The sequence below is a fragment of the Opisthocomus hoazin genome, chromosome 1 (genome assembly GCF_030867145.1).
Source record: "Opisthocomus hoazin isolate bOpiHoa1 chromosome 1, bOpiHoa1.hap1, whole genome shotgun sequence".
NCBI classification, from domain to species: Eukaryota; Metazoa; Chordata; class Aves; order Opisthocomiformes; family Opisthocomidae; genus Opisthocomus; species Opisthocomus hoazin.
The window spans coordinates 124,215,320-124,239,370 of NC_134414.1; the positions used below are offsets into that span (position 1 = coordinate 124,215,320).

The 24,051-nt window shown below is 37.7% G+C and overlaps 1 protein-coding gene across 4 annotated transcripts in view; it reads right to left on the bottom strand.

Moving 5' to 3' along the window:
* EPHA6 (EPH receptor A6) overlaps window positions 1-24,051 on the bottom strand; it is a 543,420-nt gene that overhangs the window by 87,794 nt on the left and 431,575 nt on the right. For 2 of the 4 annotated variants that reach the window (XM_075434861.1, XM_075434870.1), the window contains one exon: window positions 6,258-6,380. The exons of the other annotated variants lie outside the window; for them this stretch is intronic. In XM_075434861.1, coding sequence (XP_075290976.1) covers window positions 6,258-6,380 — 123 coding nt within the window. The remainder of the gene's footprint in view (window positions 1-6,257; window positions 6,381-24,051) is intronic. 4 annotated transcript variants of the gene reach the window in all.

A 24,051-nucleotide genomic window follows, 5' to 3' on the forward strand; every position in this document is an offset into this window, starting at 1 on the left:
AGAAAAAAAAGGCATTTTAAGAGAAGGAGTCCAATTTTCATAACTATGCATCAGAAAAAGGTCATATGAGTTCATCCAGAATTCTCTAGTCTTCACCAACTGTGTAAGGCACCTAAACAGCCTTGTGAAATATCAGTGTGTGAAATCCAGAGTTATGCAGATTATTTCCCATACACAGTATTTGAGCCTGGGAATGGTGCTTCAGCAAAATGAATTTGGTAAAGGTACACCGCCTTCCTACCGAAAACAGACCAAAAAACCCTAAACATTATTCAAATTAACTACTCTGTCTCCCACCTTACAAAAAGTCAAACAATTCTGAATCTGCTTTCACATCCAAAGCTTTACTGATAGGCTCAAAAGAGAGTTCAGATTTTTTTTCCTTTCATCTTGAAACAAAGAATAACTGTGTGCAGACTATTTACAGATACATTTCTGTGTGTATCCGCCAGGCTCCTCTAGCTCTCCTCTTCCTATCTTTCTGCTCCTGTTAATAATGAATACCAACTTGCTTCAATTCACATGCTTGTTACAATAAATGACCACATTTTCTGTTATCAGATTTTAAAAAATATGCAATAGTAGGGTATATTATGTAAAAATGATGACATATGCAAATAAACTTTTCTGAACTTCTAGGGCTAGAATGTTTGGAATTGTTTACGATGCCCATCTGACCATGAAATGAGCTATTTAGCAAAGGTGGGGAAGGAAGACCTCCTTTTATCACATCCTACACTCAGAGCTTAATCCCAGTTCTGCAGTTCAAGCTAAACCCTAATGGACCAGGACAAAAAAATGTTTGTCTCACTATTCATGCTATTCATGTTATTTACTGCTCATCCATATTTTCGTTCTGAAGTACTTGCTGCCTGCGTAATGGAAAAGTCCACATACATTTGAAATTCTATCCTCTGAAAATACATGCCATTATGTATCAGTTGTAGGGTTTATAGGCTAGACATGGCAGTGAAATAGCACTGAGGCTGGAAAGAATAAACTGGAAGAGCCATTTGGCTCAGACATCCTAGAAAATGCATATGCAATACAAGAATCAATTTGTTAGTCACCCAGAAAGGATTAGCAATTTTCATTTAACAATAAATATGGCAGTTTAGGTGCTGGAATCCAGAGTAGGGAAAAATGCATTAACTGAAAAAAAAAACAGAAGTTACTTTTCTTATTATTGGAGTACCATAATTATAGTTGAGTTTCAGTATGAACAATTGTTCCTTGATGGTTCTTGGTGAGTAATGTTGTTCAATAAGGGCCTGTCAATACAATTTGCTTTCAGTCGTCAGTTTATACAATATCAAGAATAATGGGCTTACTCAGGTACACTTGGAAATTGTAATAAAATACTAATTTTGGGGAAAAGAAAGCTCATAATCATCTGGTTTAGTACTCTACAGTTATGTCTGAGTTTTCTGAGAAGCTCCCTGTAATAAATGTGAACATTACAATCTATGTTAGATGAACAGTGATAGATGACCAGGCAGTAAAACACTGAAAAGGGGATATCCTCTGTATAATGTACTTTATGTGGAGGAGTCCTGTCATTACCTAGTCCAAGACAGGTAATGGCAAACCGTCCTGTATCGCTTCTAAGTTTCTGGAAAGTAACTACATCCTCATTTCTTGCATATAATATATTTTTTGAGGTTCACAGGGGTGGATTGTTTTAACAAGCCTAATTTCTTTGATTCCATTTTCCTGAAATGTAAAAGAACGGGATAATTAACCCTTGCAAAATAAGTGGTAGGAAATAACTGATGCTCATACTTCATGAAAAAAGTCATATCAAGATGCTTTCACAGAAGCTTCAAAGAGGTGCTCTGTGAATGAAGGAGGGGGCAATGATCCAGCTGCTGACTACACGGGGAGATCAGAGGATTCACAAGCAAATCGCTGCACTGATGTTTATAGAAAGGTGTGTGTGGAAAGAATAATTTTTTCTCCCCTCTCCTGCTAATGTAGTTTGAGTGCTGAACAGTATGAAGAAGGTCCGCGAGGTTCACTTACCAGGAACTCTTCCATAGTTTCTCATAGCCTGACACCCATCTCTAGTTGTTCTTGCCAACAGAAAAACTCTGGAAACGAGTTTAGCTTGAAAGAAATGGTAGGAAAGGTATTTGCTTTCCCTCCCTTCCTTTCCAACTCAGCAAGCTTAACAATCTGTCTGTCACTCTTCAAAGACAGCAGCACACCATAAATTTTTCTATCCATAACTTCTGCCAGGCAATAGGGGTATGCATTTACATAACAAACCCTTTACACATGACTGAAATCAAGAGCTTCCAATATGCATCAAGAGTAGTAAGCTAAGAATTTCTCCAAAATGGAGCAAACAACACTGTACTTAGTTTGGAAGAGCTGGAATTTGAAGAAATAGATGCAGCACTGGCAATTTAGTTATTTGGTTTTTCACAGCATGTGTATATATGCCTATGTTTGTGTGCGTATGTGTAATTATGAAGGAAGGGGTAAGCTTCCACAGCTCGTGCAGTGTAGGTATGATGAGGAGTGTAAACTGCTAAGTGGTTTAAGAATTCTATTTAATACATGCAATGATATCACTTGAGGAAAAGTACTTACTGCTTACATGAATTAATCTGTCATTATGGACCTACATCCACTAAGTTATGTGAATTTGTACTGCTAACATGTGGGATAACTAGAAAAAAGTCATTTGTGACTTAAATGATAGTTAAACCAAAAGGAAGCTATTATCTGAAAATGGGCTTGTTTTTGCAGAAATCTAGGATAGGTATCTGGAGGCCTGCTGAAAGCTTTGCTTCTAGGGAAATGGCTGTAAAGCAGTGACAGACTTTTGATGCAACTATCAAATATAAGCACTATGGCATTAGCATAATTACATCTAGGTTTTAAAAACACCTATATTTGAGGCAATCCATTTATGCAGACAGTTCTAAAGCCGCATGCCAGCAGCATAAATTAATCCTTAAGTTGGCCAAATGAAGATACCTTTTACATAAGTCAACCTCTGCACAGCGCAAAAGCAGACACCAAATTACACAAAGCTGAACATGAGCTGTCAGTACAACGGTAAAAGAAATGCACTCCCTCCAACTATTGAGTGGAAAGTAAAAAGGGAAAAAGGAAACCAACAGCTACACTGCCCTGACAAGCTGTTTTCCAGATAATTATTTATAGCAGGCTTTCCAGTTTAGTTCTGTGTTTCACTTAAAATGTCTGTGGGGACTTGCATAGAAAAAAGATGTAAAAGTATTTTGTCTGTAGTAAGAAATAAATTTGCCGACTATTTTGAAGTAAATCTGCCACTTAGCTTGAGTTAAAGGTTTTGGTAAATAAAAAACATCTCATTATCTTTGTTCCCAATGACCCCAACAGCAGACTAATGCAGGCATTTTAAGCCTTCCATGTAGTTAAATTCACTGAAGTCTTACACATAAGCTGTATGTGAAGCAATTAGGTTATAATTCAGCAAAGTTATTATATGTTAAGTACTTCTGTTAGGCTTATAAGAGCTACTGTCCAACACGAGCCCAACAGCTCAGATAATGGTGGTGGGGTCACCGCGCCATCGAAGGCAGCAATGGAGCGAGCATGGTTCCCTCCAGCACAGACACACAAGCAGCAATCCTCTCACTTTTAAGGAGCGAGGGTAAGCCTCGGAGACAGCATCGAGGCTGCAGTGGGCAGCTGAGTTTGCCTGCCTGTTGCTGTTCTAGCAGCCAGAGGCTGCCATGAGAACACAGCTATCACCACTTAAATACCTTCTTGGAGCACTGTTGCCTCGGGTGTCTTTGTTCCTTGGTAAAGCAATACTCAGAAAAAAGGTCAGGTGTTTAGTGCAGTGTTTTTCGATACAAGGGAACAGCGGGTACATTCCTTCTCTGCTTGTACTAAAGTGATTAAGGGTTCAAGGTGAACTTACATTTTGCACTGAATCATGTACTGTAAAAGATTCAGTTCTGAGTCTCACATCTCAGATCAGTACTCCCTTCGACAGAGTTTTGGGGTTTTTTTGGCAAAAATGCAGTAAATGTGCAGGGACTTTGCTCACATGTATGGAAAAGCTGGTTATAGCAATTTAGAAAGTTATCATGCAATGGAAATGGCATCCTCTGGCCATCTCTGTAACAAAAAGAGTCAATTCAAAAGTAAGATTGTGCTTAATGTAAATACAAATATGAGAAAGCGAAAAAGGAAGAGTTAAATAGCAGCACTACAAAGAAGATTATTACGGTACATTTGTTACCAGGAATTTCTGACTTGTGCTGCACAGTTTCATGCCACCTGGCCCCCCACATGCACTCTTTCTCAAAGGAACGCATCTCGTCCATTGGATTTACCAGTTCTTCACTGGCTTTCAACTACCTGACAATCCTCACTTTCCAGAAGGTGGGCAGTCTCTCCCTTTCTGTGGGGTTGCTGCTTGGCTCATTTTTGTTGTTGTTGTTGGCATGATCAAACAGTACCATTTATTTCAATTACCTTGCTAGGTTATATGTTGCACATCATGTAGCTGCATTTCCATTTTTCCCCTATATATTTGAATACATTATATTGAATGTTTCATCAGAATGAATCAGAATTCTTAGTAAAAGACATTTAGTAGCAAGAAATTATGAACCAGTTTTATTAAACAAACCATATTTAAGAGTTCTGATTTAAATCCAAAAAATGTGATGAAAAGCTTTACAAGTACTCAGAAATCAACAGTCCTGATGACCTTATAAAATAAACTTGTAGGCAGGTATGTAGTTGAGAAGCCATGAGTGCAGTTAAACCATTTGTGATCTAATAGAATCACTGATATGCTATACATAACACTATGTTCAAAACAGAGAATTTTGTGGGGCCTGGAGTATTTCCTCTTCCACAGAGTTGTTTAGTTACAGATACCAATCTCATCGTGATGCTCACTGCCAAAATAGCCTAAGGGATATTAAACTCTCTTGAGATAGCCCAAGGGGAAAAAAATAAGGAAAGCATTTCAGAAACTGTTGACAAAAGAGACCTGAACATTCATAAGAAAAGACATCAAAGTTGCTGGGAAGCTTCTATTCAAAGAAAGAAAGTAAACAAAGAAATAATAGCACTTGAAAAAAAGAATCATCTTGTATTAATGAGGCCTATAATTATTGCAATAGATAAAATGAGGCACAGAAAAGTAGAACAGTTTCTTTTGTATAGCAAATCAATAACATCACATAATTTTTCAATTTTCAATTTTCTCCGTACTTAAGAAAAACTGTAAGTAACATTACAGGGAAGATCTCCTGAGAGGATACAAGTGTGACATTAGCCCATGTACAGATTAATTTTACATAGGAATATGTACTTTGGAAAGGAACAGAACTGAACTTTGATCCAGTTTTAACTATAATTAAGACACGTGTATTTATTCCTCATTTATTAGCTTTGGTGGAAGATGGTGTTTCACGGCTCCAGAAGAGAATGGATAACACATATGGCCTCTCAGGGAAAGGATGCCTCTAACCTGTCCTTCCTTCCTGTTTCAGCCCCGTATCTGACAGCAGCCTGTTTGCCTGGCATGATGTTCTCATTCTTGGCCTATGCTCAGCCGTACGCCAACCCTCTGGGGTCTCTCGTGTCCTCGTACAGCTGTGCCTCTGCTGGGGACCGTGCCAGAGACAGTGCAGGATACCACACGGGCAACACAAGCAATGGGGTGTTCTCACTCATTTTAAGAGAATTATAGTAGTTGAAATTGTGATAAAAGTTATTAAAAAAAGATAAGGCGGTTTTCATGAGATACAAGTTGCAACTGCAGAAGCATGCAAAGGATTGAAATACTGTATCAATATATAATTACATTTTCCCTTTCCAAATTTTACTTCCACGTTTTAGCAAGGGAATGTAAATTTTCAGGAAAAAGTCATACAGTCACACAAAATCTGGGATTTTATAGAGGCATTATCAAAGCTATGTTTCTCTGGTGCACACAGGCATGCTTTATGAAGTGCATGATTAGGATACCAGGCTTTCTCTTCCAATATTTAGGTTGACCACTTAACTACAGATCAGTCTCCCTCACAATTTCTCCTACAACATTAATTCAGGAAAATGGCCAGTTCCTGAAAAGTAATTTATCTTTTCCATTTCCTTTCAGTTTGACTTTTTATTGGAAGGGACATCTAATCTCCCTGTCTGACCAATATCAAATTTTGTTTCCTTAAGATGTGTGGAGAGATGGGGCAAAGGGTGAAGGGAAAAATTGATGGGGGGGAATAGGCTGGAATACCTACCAGAGGAAATGCTGGGGGGTAAAGATCCACCCCCTGACACTGGATGTGAGGCCAGGATGCTATTTAAAAATCCCGCCCTCAGGAATCTCGAAAGAGACTTCACCCCAATGGTCGGAAAGGATCCTTTCAAAGAGATAAAAATGATCATTAATCAAATGACTTGTTCTTTGGTGGATAAAAGAAGTTGACTGTTTAAAGAAAGAATAACCAAATCTCTGCAGAGTTAACAGTGGATTCACTGGAACAGATCTCATAAAAAGTAGTTAAAGGTTTGCTTTTTAACCAAGACACACAATACACAGCTTTAACCATAAAGAGGTTGTTTTCTGCATACTTTACAAATGGAGAATTCCAGCACTTCTAGGAGAAACGGAAAGAATTGATATTTTAAATGCAGATTACTCCTAATGGATATTTCTAGTGCATTCCAAATGACTCTACCATAGAAGCATTTTACAGTTTGTATACAAATCAAAGAGAGACCAGTAGAGGTGAAACTATACGAGCAAAGCTGTGTTTTATAGTAGTATTTTAAAGCCACCTGACGAACCACCTGACAAAAGTCATGTCAGGCAAGGGCAGAAGGGGGAAATTTGCAGCTACATCAGTCAGAGCTTCCATCGCATCCCCCAACACCTGTCAATATATTGATGCAGGCAAAAACCAGGAGTACAGACATGGCCCCTTTCTGCTTTGCTCTCACCAGAAGCTTAACACATTTTATGCTGTCAATATAATATGCCTTATATTCTTCTTATTGCCTAAATGTACAGTTTTACTTCTGGAAACAATGATTATCTCATCCAACTCTTTTAAAGTAAGTATTTGTGACATATCTATTATAGTGATGATAAACAAGGACTCTTTATCATTTGATCGACTGTTTCAGCTTTCAGCGTATGCACAGAGATACAGAGACATCATTTCAGCTAGCTCAGTGCTCAGTGAATGCCAGCATCAAAGATGGATCTGAAATGAGAGCTCTACACATCTTGCTTAAAAGTACAGAGTCAAGATTCTCCAGCTTGCAATAAATTTAAATTGACAGTCAGAATAAAGTGTGTATTTTTGCAAGTACATCAAGCAAGCATCCATCCAAAAGTTTAGGCAATGGCAAGTTTGTTTTCATCATCTTGCAAGAATTTCATAGTTGTTCTTTTAAGAGATAGAAAACATCTTAATATTTATATACAATGAGAAACATAAATGGCCCTCTTAAGATTTATGCAACAGTTGGGATTTTTTTTCAACTAATAAAAATGTAGTGAGGAAAATTTAGCCTCAAAATTCACATATGTACTTGCTGAACTTGAAGTAGCCTAAGAGAGCTTTGAATTTTTATCTTTTATTTTCAAGCAAGAGTTGTATTGTTTCTCCTCAATACACTTGCCCTTTCGATTATTAGACCTGCTGCAGTCAGTGGAAGAAGAATTCATTTAATCGGTGTTCTGGATGCAATATTTTTGTATCTGATGGCTAAAGATAATGCATAAAAGCTTTCCCTCTGGCAACTCCAGAAAAGACTTTGGCATTCTTGTAAAACTGTTTCCAAATTCCATGGATTAAATTTTAAAATATTTTCAGAAATGATCATGGATACAGAGCCTAGAATGCAATACACAGAAATTCAATTTTAAAATGGAAAATTGTTCCATTAACTCCAAGATGTTTGGTAATAAACAGCATCTTAAAACATGAAGGCTAAATAATGAACATATGAAGACTTCCCAAACAAAACTTTGCTTCTCTGTTTCAGAATATGAATTATACCAACCATAAAGTACACCCACTGTGAGTCACATGCCATATGTACAGACCTTCAGAAAAGCCAAACAGCTTGAGCTTCACCATTGACATTTTCCTACATTTAAATGGTGTTAAGTGGCAAATAACTCAAGTTTTCTAGCAGTCTTACAATAAGTTGCTTTGCTATAGAAAGTAACGAAGATAAAACCGAATTTTTCACTTATTTTCACTTATATTCAGAAAAAAAAAAAGCAGAAAATTTTGGAGCAATTCAGTCTGTGAACGCTAAGAATAGAGCTAGCGAGCTAAAACTATTGAGGCTTTATAAGCAGAAAATAACCCTAAGAATACATATAATGTTTTTCTCTCACACTTAAAAAGTAGGATTCAGCTGCTTAAGTGTAAATGCTTTGTGTTATTTGAGATGCTGTAGAAAATCTGAGACATTCACATTTGAGTGGCAGACACGACAAGATCTGCAGGAGATTTGTACTCTTTGAACGTGGCAGCAAGAGGCAAAGCAGCAGTTGGGTATCTAACAATAGGCAGCTGGTGTCATTTTAGGCAACTAAACCCCATCCAACTAGTCTACTGTCACCTCAGAAATGTCTCTAAGTAGAATACAGAGTTACAAGAACAAGACCTTGTTTAGTCTCTTTTAGAAGTCCACAAATAGCTTCTGAAACGGACAAGGTTGAGAGCATTCAGCCCTGATCAGTATCCATCAACATAAAAATGCAGAAAAGGAGTGGCTGAAAGTTCATTCATCTTAAAACATGCATAGTCCTATATTAAAATACAGCATATGCCCCAGAATGAACCAATGGGTGCTTTTTGGTATTATCGCCTCCACAATGCGAATAGGGTTTGAGACTCTATTACGTGACTATATATGTGGAAGTTGATTATCGCTGCAGGTAGTTCGGAAAAAAAATTTATTTTCCTCAGTCCCATCAATCACCACAAGAAGGACAGAGTTTTGAAAAGAGCTTTGGACATTTACAGTAATTTAGAAGTTTACTCAAATTTTTACTTGTTTGCATAAACATTAATGAAATATTTCAAAGAAAATTTGCAACAAAAAAATTGCCTTCAAGACAGAAAGAGAGAAAGGTCTCTGCTAACACGGCAAAGAAGCAGGGAGGTGGGAGGATGGTATTAAAGAGAAAATGCCAGCTTCTCAGAGATACTATAAAGTTCTGTGGAAATCAGTGAAGAAGAATTGTGATTCATTCTATCTGAACATTTTTTTTTTAATTGCATAATGAAGATGTAGTCTTTCCTCTTTTTCCAAATTCAAATCATGCTTAGCTAATGAAGAAGTCCACCAAAAATGTGCCTGCTGCTTTGTATCCTGCTGCTGTATGCTCCAAATTGCAAATGCAATATTCATTTTTTAGAGGTGTATGCTAGCAACAGAAATCTTAATGCTTAATTTAAATGATCTCGTTAAAGCAACCACACTGGACACTTTCCAGATGCTAGGATATTATTTATTTAGCTAACCAAATTTCTTGAGAAAGGCCATTCTGTCAGTGCACAGCATAGAGGGACTAGTGCTTTATACTCCTTCTGTTGTTTTGTGTAAAAATTAATACACATTTGCAGTCGGTGCAGTTACACTACTGGGAAGAGCTTTCAGCCTAAGGTCTTACTAGTTCTAAACTGGGAAAAGGAAACATGAATATTAAGCCATGATTTCTCAGTGCCCTGAAATACAGCTGTTATTTAGCAGCTTACAGGCATGGATTTATTGAGGAAAAAACCCAGCCTCTCCCTGCTCCATAGTTATATACTATGAACATTATGCCACCTTAACATGGGAAAATACATTAGTTACGAATATTAGTTGGAAAAGTGCATTGAAACCATAAAAACATATGGCAATACTCTGAATAGCTGACAGTTCATGAAGTATACACCATTTACTGAGTCCTGTGATACCCGTTTATAACTCAGCGTCAATTCTTCTGTTTCACAATTATTACAGCTAAGTGCCTGTGCTCAGAGGCAGTGGGGGAGTGCTGAATCAATTAGTCTGCCTCCCACCTTCATCTGTTGTTCCAGGGGGAATATCATCCCACTAATTGTAGAATTTGATAGGGAAATCACGGGTGCAGCATCCTAAACTGACATGGTTTTAGCAGCGTATTATCACGCAGAGCAGAAGGGCAAGAGCAGATAGCTGGGTAAAGGGAACACATATGCTTAGTTCAGCTCCAGAGCACGTACATTAACTCACACACGTTTACTGGCACTTGCATCACGACAGCTTGGCCAGCCAGAAGGAACAGCCATTTCTCCCCACACCAAAGGCACATCCCACGGCCTAGGGCTAGTGGCAATATAATTGTGCTGACGAGTCCTAGATCTACAAAAGAGAGAAAGTTCTGCCACGTGCCTCAGCGACAGCACTGAACAGATGGATGGATGGATGGATGGATGGATGGATGGATGGATGGATGGATGGATGGATGGATGAAGAGTGGCAGCAAACACACCTGGTGCAATACTGGTGGAACACAATGGACTAGAGTGAAACACACAACTTCTGTTCAAACGGGGGCTGCAGGGGCCCTTGTGAGCTATAGGAAAAAGCATTTCAAAGGAAAAGCAAAAAGCATTTTCTAACTTGCACTGAGAAAACTCTCAGGGATTGAGCAAGCTAAGAAACGTTAACCTGGCCCATTATTTTTGCTGCTGACACTTTGCAGAAACTTCCAGCAGAAGACCCTCAGAATTTTCCACAGAAACCAAATACAGTTTTATTCTGTTAATGACAGTACATACCCTCTCACATCTGCTGACTTCAGTGCAAACATTTCCACCAGTTTGCCCCTATATGCAGTAAAGTGCCAGCATAGTGCCGGCTGTCCTCAGGGGTCCGCGTCCCACCGTTCCCTCCTTGCCAGCTGCTGGCTTCTTTGCCCTGCCACCATCAGCAGAACTTGAGCCAATGCCGTGGCAGCCCCCGGGCATGCAGAACTCTCAGGGATGCCATCTGAAGTTGCTGAACACTTTATTACACTTTAAACTGATCCAATACTTTCCGCAAGTCGAATTGAGTCGAATAGTTTCCATAAAGGGGGGTTCCCTCGGTCCCATCGAGGGAGGATATTACATCACTTTGGATGGTCTCCAGGGGTCTAGCAGTTATCTGTGGTCCACTAACAATTGGATTGGGGCCAACTCCATGAGGAGGGTTTTTTATTATTTCCTCCTTCCTTATATGTATCAATCCACCTCGATCTTGTCCTGGTTCCCAATACCTAATTCCCCAAGTTCTTCCCGTTACCCATCTTGAGTCTTCTGGATGAATTACTTGGAGGATTATAGCGTCACAATTACTGTACCCTACAGATCCTCCAGACCAATCAAGTCGTGGATGTTTGCAACCTAGTGGTCCCCATGTTGTCGTTAAATATTTGTCTGGGATTGGGGGTGTCCAAGCGGAAGCGATAGTGACACAGTCCCAATATGCGCAATAATATTGATTAGGAGAATTACAATATCCCTTTCCTGGGTTAGATTGTGGACATAAGTAATAGGGCCGCTGGTTTAGGCAGGGCTGTATGGGTGCTAATTCACACAGGTGAGCAGCAAATCTAGGAGGTCCTGCACCTCCTAGGAGCACCATTTCAGGTGCTGTGCATTTTTGGGCATCTCACAGCTTCGAATTCAAAAGGAGTTCTTTGGCAGCTTAATCTAATAAACTGGAAGGAGAAGTTCTAGAGAGGTCACAATTACTGTCAGATATCTCTTTTTACTAGTACCATCTCTTTATTAGTACCATCAAAAGAAGACTTTAGTTTGTTATTCTTTTCCCATAGATTTTGTTTAGAATTTGAATAAAAAGGAAAAAATGCACAGCTAGTGTATTAAATTTAAAAAACCACTGGTATTCACTTCCGTATAGTCAGTTGCCTTGATGCTTTTTATACAGGGATTGTAAAACACAGCTAAGACAAATTTCTTAGGAACTCTGCAGATGAAGGCTTTGGCGAAGTGAGTCAGAGGGCTATAATGAGCTTTTGTGTTCAATTCGGCAGGAAGCAACCAACTGAATTCAGGATGTTTTCACTCCTCACTGCACTCTCATGAAGGCAGGACTGCAACATTTAGTAATGAAATACTAGAGAACAGCATGTGGAAAGAGTTTTCCTGCTTCTGAATAGGGGAATTATCCAATGTGATCACTCAGTCTCTGGGAGAAGGCTGGCTTCTGTTACATGCACCTTCCACTCTAAAATAAAACCTAGTGTTTCCTCAGAGAAGCTAGAAGAAGGGTTAGAGCACTTTTTCCAAAATAATTTGTGCTATATCCATTATGGGAAGTGCTGAAAACTGGTCGACTTTTCTCTCACATGATTTTATTGATTTATCCTTCCTACACCACTAGGAACTGCACATTACTTTATAATCTTTTATGGAGCAACACATGGAAGGTTTTCATGAGGAATGGCTTTATAAAAATTTGAAATTATGATGTCAGATTTTGTAGAGCATTTAAAAGGCTTGACTTGGAATAGGAAAAAAAAAGATAAGAAGCAGGGCTAAAATAATTTACCCCTCCTTAATTTGATGGATCATATTTTCAGTACATTTAGAAAGCACTGATCTATACAATTAATTGTAACTGTTTTGAATGCTCTAATCTGGAGATTTAGAATACGCTTTTAATAATTTATTTTAGAGCTTTTTGACATATGCAAGCAAAGGTGATACAGAGTCGTATGCCTAAATTTTTACCGGCATAACTTATATGTCTTAAGAAAATCTAATTTTTAAGAGCACTAAACAGTATTTTGCAATACATATCATAAAATATTATAGAACAACAGCAATTAACCAAAACTAGTGTGCTTCTCTCTATTGAAATCACAGAATCACAGAACGGTTGAGGTTGGAAGGGACCTCTGGAGGTCATCCAGTCCAACCAAATCATGGGAAGATTTCCATTACCTTGCAAATAACACAGTGAAATCTTTTGAAGGCTAAATTCTGCTCTGGGGTACCTAAGCTAGTAAACCCAAAACCTGTATGAAATGCATTTTTCTGTGCAGAGGAAAATTTGTACTCTAATGCTCAGCAGCAAATTTTCAAACGGTGGTGTAATTTTCTTTCCCCAGATTCCACTCCAGTAAATGCCATCATCCCAGAGCACTCACAAATAATTCTGTCATTCCTGAATGCACTTTCAGGAACTCGTAGGTCTTTAACTGCCTTTGTCTGAGCAACTTTTAAAGCAGCCTGAATTTTTAATCTTACTGTTGTAAAATATACAGCTGGGAAGCTTAACTCAAGTAGAAAATACTATCTGAGTACTTAAATATCCTAAACATGCAGCCAATGTAAAACTTGGAACATCTTCATTTATCAGGTAGACTCTTATTAATTAAGTTAGAAATAATAATTTCCTGACACATCTCCAAGGGAACAACTACAATGGAAATGGTATAATTTATGTTAGTAGATCTAGCAAGATGCCAAGGTATATGAATAGAAGAAACAGGAAACCAAAATATAAACTACTATGGGAGGGATGCAGCTGAGGACTGCTCACTGTGGTATTTTTAACCAGTGAGACTGAAATTCCTGCTGAAGGAACTCACGTCAACATCTAAACCAGCAAAAGACCTTTGCACCTGTTCTGCACCGCTTAAGGTCTGGAACTCAGGCAATCATTTGGCAGAATCACTTCAGATAATGAATTTTCACCATTTCAAATACAAAGCAGTGTCTAAACATTGAAGCTGAGAGGAATCTGTGTTGGGGAACAGTCACCCAAGCAAAAACCTTGGTGGTCTTGCTAGTTCTTAAGATTAGAGATGAACTGCAGTGAGGCATCACTTTTGTCCAAGGATGTGGCATCGGCACATCCCTGGACATGTGGGATACTGTCTCCCTGACATGTGCCCATGGAAAGGAAAACTGTATATCATGTTTAGAAGGGAGCTGCAATGAGCTTCAGCCACATTCCCAGTCTGTGATGCAGCTGCCCACACACTTGGAAGAATCCAAAGCTCCCTCTGTCTGCCTTTGAGCAACTATCTCACTTCCCTGGATTTCACCACCTCACTTCAAAAGATGACCCCAATTTCACTTTAGCTCTGTCAGGATAGTGGCTCGAAAAAGGAGATTGATCACAGCGACTTGTCTGCAACACCATGCATCAAAGAATGACCAGTTACTTCATTTTTTGGGGTGCTGTTACATAGCTAGTGTTGGTAATTTCATCTAAGAATAAACTCTGCTATGCATTTAAAACAGGAACTCAGTTTGTCCCAAATTATGAGTATTACTCATGAAAACTAAATGGATTTTCTGAATATTTGTGAGCAAGTTGGTTACCTTCAATCAAAATACACTTTAGGAAAAGCTCTCTTAGAAATTGAACAAACTGCAACACATATTTCTACTTAATAGTCTTGAAAATGGAGTAACAGATGTTTAAATTTTCTCTTTTTGCTATATCTTAGAGAGATTGTGTGTGCTTGAAAATTTTATTTTAGAACAAAAGGTATTTTTCCCCCTGTTCTGCTGCATAAGAAAGTTTCTCTCTCAGAAAGGGCTGAAGAGTAACATCCTACCGCACAGCATCCCCAGCAGGACTGCCCTTCTTCAAGTCAGCTGCCATTATCCTCAATAGGACTGAAATTGTATCTTGCCTACTGTTAGGTGATGATTCTGAGAAGTGTAGCAGTCTTCCAAAATATTAAATGAGCCCAGATTCACAAATGGCTCTTAAAGAGAGCCATTAGATCACTGGAAACAATAGGATGTAGGAGCCTCTTACAACAAAGTGCTGTAACCAAAATAGCTGTGGCGCAGATGTGCCCTAAGAGGAACAGAAAATAACTCAAATGTAGAAGACAACTCTAAGAAGTCAAGGGAACAGAAGATTGCACCTTTCTTGATGAATCAGTTTTCAGTTATAAACAATGGCAAAACTTACCAGAAATTCCTAAAGAGCTCTTTTTAAAAGCATTGGATCAGATATACTTATTAGAAAAAGTAGAGAGGTGAACACTAGAAATACACATATCTGGAAGAAGGAACAATGTGTATGGAGGTATGTGTGCGTTGTAGAAAATAAAAGTGCAAGCAAAAGAGGGGACAGAAGGACTGGTGAAAGACCTTAACACAGAGGTTTGGAAGAGATTTGGATATATACTTACCTGCCTTGGATTGGCCTAGCTGTGACAAACTACTGTATCAATCTATACGTTCTGGTTGGCTTGTAACTTGTTTCTTAAAAGAAGAGCTTTCATAACTTCAGCAGAAATGCAAGGAAATACAGAATGAATATGCACTATGATGTTTAGAAAAATAAAGATTAGAAAACTTAGAATAGTTTTTAGTATTTTGTTATTCCAGGACTGTCTCATGATTTTGAAAGGCCTGATCTGAGATTTTTAATATTCAGCAGCAACCTGCATTTAAAGTATAAAGAATTACTGTCAAGACTTTTTTAAGCCTTGTTTATTAGTCATATATAGTATTTAAATAAGAATGGGAATTTCCATCAAAAATGAGCCATCTACAATGAAGTACACCGATATACTGGATTATGTACTCTGAAACACAAGGCAACTTTAACGTTAACCCTTCTTCCTTTTCTGCCTCTGCCAGCAGGCTAAGGGAAACTTACTGTTGCCTTTGTTTCATCTAGTGTAGGAATAGAGACATTGCCATGACCCAAGCACTGCTGGACTTGTGATGACCTTTTGGAAATATTCTATAAACCCAGAGGTCTGTCTCTTTTAGTATCCAAGCAATATTTTTGGGAAGAGCAGGGAAGCTTTCTGGCACCCAGGCTCAACAAAATCAGCTGAAGAAGGGTTTGAGTGTCTGAAAACATTTCTGTTCTCTTCATCAATGATAGTAAGTAACAACAATAAAAACCGACCTGTTTCCTACAAATCCTGTTTTGCTTATTTTCACTGGGAGTTTTTTTGCATGATAACACAATGAGTAGCTCTGGTGTCTGTATTATTTATTTCCATGCTTTTTTGGGCTTACTCTTCAGTTTTACTTTAACTCTGAATTTCCTTATTTTTATTGGGTTGGGAATGATAAAGCATCCATGTGTTTTGGCCTAATTTCTGAGAAGTAGACCACTATAATCTAGTTCTTGGTGAAAATATTTTAAAAAGTCGGCTTTTCTATATCAAGTCCCCTAATCTCTGCTCCAGACTTCAACTTATGGGGTCTATCTGGAAACATGAAGACAAACACTTGGTAGGGCAAAGCTGTTCAGGTCTGCAACTCTGACAAGTTTAACCTTGAGATCCTTGTGAAAGACAATGCTTTCCTACGAACCTGAAGTGCCGGAGTTCTCTTGTTTCTTGATTGGCAGATGGGAATAAATCCAGATTTAGGAATATTTACATAGAATAAGACTATTTTAGAAAATCCCAATTATAGCAAATTTTGGCTTTACTTATGACTTCTCTGGGAGAAAATGCAAATGCTGAAAGAAGCCTACAATTTCTAAGGAGGAACTGATGGAAGTTACAGAATATTTGGGTAGAACAGTAACATCTAATTTAATTTCCCTTGCTGCTTCTAGACAAATATGCACTTGGGTGGCGGAGGCGGGGGGAATGAGGGAATCGCTTGAAAAGAGTTCTACAAACACTATAGCCATTTATTTTGTGATGTGTTAAATGTCAATGCACAATGAAGTTCTGGTTGCTGAGAAGACTGGTGTGACAACATTAATATGATTAAGGCTTTTAACAGCAATAACAACTGTTGTGTTGAATCATCTTTGCAGTCTTAATGCAATAGTAATTGGAAATACTGTTCTTCTGTTATGGGATAAAACAATCTGTGTATGTTTAAGTTGTCTATTAAGAAAGCATTTTTCAGTCAGTGCTTAAACTGAAAATAGCTTTAGCACAATGCTAAACAAGAACTCTGAAATCTTTATGCATTTACAGTGATGTATGATATCCAGAACGCTCTTCCAGGCACTGTATGCTGTACATTTAGATTTCGTAATCATGCATGTATTATCAAATTAAGTGGAAACACAACACTTTCAAATTACAGTTTTCACAATATAAAAAAAAACAAGCCTGCAATATCGGCTGAAATTTTTGTGATTCATGTAGTACACATCATGATTTTGAATGATTAGCCCATTAATAATTAGCAATATGAATTTCATTTCGGTCGTCTTTTGATCACCCAGTTTTTGTGATGTTGGAAGGAAAGATCCTGAGTAAATCTGAGCATTCCTATGTTATGGAATTCTTCATCCTTAAAGGCAGGAATCCCCATATGATATGTTGATGGGGTCTCACAAATGGGATGGTTAAGAAGTTCCGGGCGGTTTTAAATTTTCAGATGTCTTTTTTCATGGTATTTCCATAAAAAGAGAGATAATTGGTTTTAATTTTGTACTTGATGTTTAAAAACTGCAGTGAGTTTTAATTTAATGAGTGAAATAGCTTTTCATGGGTGACATTTGAAGATGAATGTATTCATGCAGCCTGCTGTACATTCTGCAGGTCTTCAATTAAAGCTCTGATTATCTGCTCCTTTAGCCTCGCTAGCCTGTAACAGTATGAACAAGGAGTAGGAGATAAGCACTCTCCAGTTTCAGACAGTAATTAGTATCATTGAGAACGGCTTACTGTTTTCACTTAGGAAAACACTTGGGGCTGAAGTTCCAAAGAGTCAATTGACAAAAAGTTATTTTTTGCTAAACAAATCTAGAGTGTAAATGGAGAGTGAGCATTCCTTTCACTATTATGTTCACACCATTCACAAATCACGTTTCACTAATATAAATCAAATTAAGTACAAAGGTATGAGTTTTTCTTGGTTACAAACACCAAGTGACTCCCTCATATAAGTGATGTCAAGATTACAAGTAGGAAGATCGCTATCATTATTATTATCATCACCTCAGATGAACTCTTTGATTAGAGATGTATTTACATTTAGAAATCTATATGCCAGATAAAAAAACCTCTATGCCTAGGCTCAGTGAAGGTGTCCCAGTCCACACCTGATAAACAATGTTAGAAGCCAGATTGCAGGCTGCTCCTGTAGCTATCTGATGGGCAGTGGCACATGCATGGGCATTCTGCTTCCTTCTTTTGGAAAATGCTACTGACCAACTAGCTCTGTTTATTAATTATCTCTTTGTGGCTATCAGTGTATTCAGAGAATTTTCTCTCAAGCTCAAAGACCACTTGGTGTTAAGGGTGAATACCGTGTGGTAAAACCTCTCTCATCTGATCTTCCTTGTGATAGTTTTGGCAACAGTGACTCTGGCAAGATGAATATTGGGCAGTCAGTGTTTACACAGGTCATATTTTTCAATGCATTAATTGAAAATTGGAAGTAAATTGCCAGTCTTACCTAAAACAGCAAAACAGCGTTTGTACCTCAAGAATGTGCTCAATTACAGCCGACAGGAAAAGCGGAAAAAGGAGAGTGGAGACTCTTCTCCAAAGTGGGCAAGTTATTATCAGTCTAGGAAGAAATTAACAAGTTTCTGCTGTTTCAGGAAGAAAGGAAATAAATTATGTGAATTCTAGCAACAGTACACTAGTTTGTTTCAGATTTCCACTATAATGAAAATTCTGCACTATGCTTCTTTAGATGAAATATTGAAATGAAGTCATTATCAACTAAACTTATTTACTTTCAAATTTTATTCAGCAGAAATTACCTTGTTGAAGGTTAGTAGAAAAATGACAATATTTACCGATTGATGTAATCATGAATCTATTCTGGAATGCCAGACTGAATACATTTGCTTCTTCAAATGTGTTCACAGGATTGTCATCAGTGTTTTGTGCTTATATTAAGAACACAATTCAACTGAATACTCTGTAAACTCACATCATGTAATTATGGTGTTTTTAAAAAATATTTTTTCTTCCACATTGCTCCTCTCTTTCAATTATGTCCCCCTTACCAGTTTTATCATCTAATTCTGATTTATAAGCAGTGTGAAGGCTATGTTTATTTGTGAAGAACTGTAAGATTTAAGAAGCAGTATTTTTTTCAAACTGTATTTCCAACCAAAACTTCAAGAGTCTGGAAGGGACCCCAGACAGTTTGCATCTAAATTATTTGTTCACCTGAAACCTGAACTATGTACATATTAAGAATCAGAAAAATAATTTATAGTCTGTGAAATGGATACAGTAAGACACAGCAGAGAGGAAGTAAAGAAAGGAGTCTGGAGGTCTGAAATACACAAAAAAATATAGTGATAGGCTGAGTTAACAGATTCTGAATAAGCAGTTTACACTTGAAAACTCTGTTAAAACGATCACATTATTTTGTGTGGATGTTGATGATAGTGCCAGAAGAATGGTGGAAGCAGAAGTAATTTATCTGCCTTGGCTGGAGCTGCAATGCTGAGATCAGGAAGCAAAATGTGCAGGGTGTGTTCACTGCAAACCTCTTTCATTCCAGTTCTCACTTGCTCTCCAGAGCAGAACACAGGAAACACATGGCACTTTTCAACACATCATAACTCAAACAAGTCTGAACAGATTTTCATTGCATAATATGATTATTCTGCTTCCAAATTCAAAAAAATTCTCACTAGTCACTGGAAATGGTTACTTTCAGCAGCTTTTGCTTCTGTACACTGGAAAATAAATCTGTATGTGGGAAGCATGTCCCAACTGGCAATATTTCGTGCAAGTGCTTTGATTCCTCTGTGAGGAGGATGTGTCTGGTTTGAGGTAAAGAGAAGTTCTTTACTCAGAGAAACCTATCTGCAGTTTGTGAAAAACTAACTGGTATTACCTCCTTCTGAAGAAGTTCCATTCTTTCCGCTTCTGCTTCTCTTTCTGTCTCATCCAAAGCATTACAACTATAGTTGTTTATAGCAATCCTTGCTTTAGAAAGAAGACGATGCAAATAACCAAAGGCTTTCTTTCCTCACATCCAACTCTCATATTTCCACAAAACACAATATCAGATCGTTTGTATGAGAAAATTACCAATTCCTATTTTAAGTTGTCTTCTTCATACAAATCTGCTGTTAAAGATATCTCAAGCTTGTTGCCTTCCATTAGAAATTTAGGTATGAGCCTTTAAGCTTAGTAAAGACCACAATACAGCCTCTTGAGGCAGAAGTTTACATGACAGATCATATGTGACATCTGGACAACCACTACCATAACCACCTGACGAACTAGCAGTTCCCTAGGGCTGATGGTCTCTCTATTTTGGGGTGAGAGGAGATTGATCACAAGGCTCTTTCTTACTCTAGTTCAGGAAGATCTATGGACTATAACTTGTCCTTACATATTAACCTGTACCACATTGCTGGCATTCCCTCTTCAAATAGTTACTGATGTTGGTCCTAGATGTTCTGTTTCATCACAAATTTGCCAGAGTGAACTGCGAGGCCTAAGCAACACAGAATAAGAAAAACTTACTATTTCATTCCCTATTCATATACTTGCAAGCAAATGTAAAATGTAAAGGGATGTGAACCACAGAAGGGGTACAGCTTTTCTGCAACAGTTTTAATGACTCAAACATTCATCCAGTTAATCAAAGTTCAAGCATGCAAGCGATCTCTTTAACTTTGCATATTAAATGAATTAGGGTATGTTTATACAATGCATTCGCTTATTTCTTCGGTGACAGCTTTAATTCAGACAGCTGTTAACTAGAACCTGGCAGCATAACATGGTTGAAAGTGCTAACACCAATACCATTGGTGCGTAAAGATTGTCAGTATATCCCATATGAGAAAGCACTGTGCTCTATTTTCAGTAGTGACACAGACATTTACATTAGTTTTAACATGTTATTTGAGGATCCCAACTTACCAATATAAAAATCTAGTTGCTGTCTTGTACATGTTTAATGAGACACGCATTTTCTGAGGTTTGTAGAAGTACTAAGATACATACCTCCATCCTTAGATACCTAAAATCCATTGGACTAGAGAAGATTAATATTATTTATAGCATTCACTACATCTGACAACTCTTCTGTAATAAGGTTCCAGCATTATTAAATTATTTACCTGTAATGATTACGGCTTCAATAGCACTCTGCCCTCTGGGTTTCTAAATGCTTGATAAATATGGTTGGACTCAATGATGTTAATGGTCTTTTCCAATCTAAATGATTCTATGATAAGTGAACTTGTAAGTCCCCACAATAACCTTTCACACACTTAAGGCGGTAGGCTTATTCAAAGAATTGGAAAAATGCGAACAAAACAGTGAGGTGAACAAGAACTCTTCACCCACAAGCAAACTTTAGGTAACATTAAGATCATACACTGAGAATAACTTTCATCAAATTGAAAACACCAGGGATATATTATTAGTTTGACACACTCATGTAAGTTTGAATTTAGTTAAGCCAGTGAGAATGGCAGCTGTTTCTCTTAAAAAAGCAGCAATGGGGATTTGGCAGTCACCATGATTATGTCTACCATCTTTCATCTTGTCACCTGAAGGGGAAGTTGTGTTCCTTGGTATCAGACATGGATCTACACCCAACATCCTCCATGGGACAGAAGCATCGAATTCTCTCTATTATTTTGATATCTGGTCTAGATTTCTGCCATAAAAGTGAAGTCTTAGTGCAACATCTTAACTCAAAAGATCACGATACAGGTAAAATTGGTATGATAAGGCTGCTACCCTAGGCAAGAAACGTCTGTTAGTTTATTATCAAGAACTAACTGTAATCCGTGAAAATACAGAGATATAATCCCCTAACTGTGACAGCCTTCCCGGTCCAAAGTCTTATCTTATGTCACTGCAGCCTACAGTAGCTTTATTTCCATTCTTTCAATCTTTAGGTGAATAGTAGTACAAGCACTACAGCTGGAAACCAAGAGACTAATGGCAGCACAAAAGAAAGAATGGTAGTAAGCAAATTAGTCTGAGGCAATGAGATGTCAGTCCAGACTACATTACATCATGATTCATACAAGCTTGTGCTCTAAATTGTACTCCGTGATTGAACTCTTTTTCCTTAGTATTTTCCTCAAATTTCCCCAGGAAATGACTGATTAAACTACTGCACAGTCAGGGTAATAAAAGCTGTGAAACTATCCTCTGTAGTTCACTGTCAACCTGTAAAGATACAAATGGTATGGTCCAGGGCTTTTGGTGCTGTTCTGTTTTCTCCTTAATGACTGCGATGCTGGAACTAGGAGTGTGTTTCTAAATCTGAGAAAGACAGCAAAATGGAAGGACTTGGCATGCTAGGGAAAGGTATGAGAAAACATAGAACAAAATTCTGGAAGACAAAGCAGGTCAATGCAGATGGCAGTAAACAACCACACAAATACATCCTGAAGGAAAGACTAGACAGCCAGCTGTTTCGCAGAGGAGGATCTATGGATAATAATAAATTAAAATAAAACCTGACAATGGTTGCTATTGAAAGCCACACATATTTAAAGATAAGTAACACAGTTTACGTTTAACATAATTACTTCCTCATTGCTAGTGGAAGGTAAGGCTCAGGATCCACTGTATCCACTCTTGAAAGCTATACTTTAAAAAAGACATGAATTGACTGGAAAGAGTCCAAAGGAAAGCACTTAGAATGACCAAAGGTCTAGAAAACATATACCATCAAGAAAGACTTGACAGAACCCGGGTGATTTACTGAAGACAGTAAAGACATTATAATCGTCTACAAATGTAAAACATTGCTGCAAAGAGGAAAGCCACAAACTGTTCCACCACAGACAGGAAAAGAGTTAATGGCCTTAAGGTACAGTAAAAAAAAAAAGGTTCCATTTAACACTAGGAAGGTTAAGCACTAGGATAGCTAAACACTCAACAGATTGCCCAGGGCGGCTGTGGAATCTTCACCAGGAAAGGTATCCGAGAATAGGATACACAACCATCTATCCAGACTAGTTTAAATATAATTGATTCTGCCCTGGGGCACGAAGATGGACAAGATGACCTCTCAGTGTCCTTCACAGTCCAGTGCTGTATATTCTGTGAATTACAAGAGAATGATTTATTGTTGAAAAATAGTACAAAGTTTCTTTAATTTGCCTTTTAAAAGGACACAACCCTGCTTCAATTTTGAGCGTACTGTAATATTTAACAAGCAGGTTGAAGCTTACCAAATAATGCTTCTGATATAATATGACTTAGCCAGGCTCCAGAATACAGCAGAACCTGTCTTAGCTATCATAATATATTCTCAAACTCAGCATGTTTTGGTATTAATTTCAGTGAGACCAGACGGAGAAGTGTCTCAGCAAATATTTAGCAACAACAAAGTGGCAACAGAACTTTACCAATAGTCATTCACATGTATATTTACTACTGCGTTATAGCCTCTATAAAGAATAAGAAATTAATGTACAGTTATCAAAATAAATCAGCCAAACACAGCTTGTCAATCAGGATTATTGATTGCTTTATATACACTTTTTAATCTCCTCACTTCTTTAACTGTCAATTGCAATTGCAATTGTCATTTATAATTGTTCCTGTCATTGCTTATGTGGTTTTCCTACACAGGCAATAGATCACCCATGTTGTTGCAGCAAACCTGTCAGCACAGTGCAATCTTGTCTCCACCTGCTATTTGTTAAATCTTCTGGTTATTGTTGTTAAAAAAAGATCCAATGCTTCATGTATCACCTACACACTATAACCACCTTGCCCTTTAACTTATTGTACCATATTCTTCTTCACTTTCATGGTACTTTCATACTTTTTTTTCAGAAGATATATGGAAATGCAATCACTTCCAGTTAATAATGATGCTAATTATGGATATTGATGACCGTGCTTTTCCTTAAAAAAAAAAAAAAAAAAAATCTGGCCATTTCTTATCCACAGGACTTTATCTTTTTATGGCTGTTGGTAGGAATGATTTCTGTCACCTGTTTTTCTACTAGAACCACATCTCACATCAAAGCATCTAAATTTCTTTGAAAGTCAGGTCCTACATGTCTGAGTACAGACATGTGAAGTCAAAGGATCCTGAAGAAAGTGAAATCCTGTTTCTCAGATGTAACCTATAAAATTAGAAAGTTTAGTTATGTTAGATAGTGTATCAC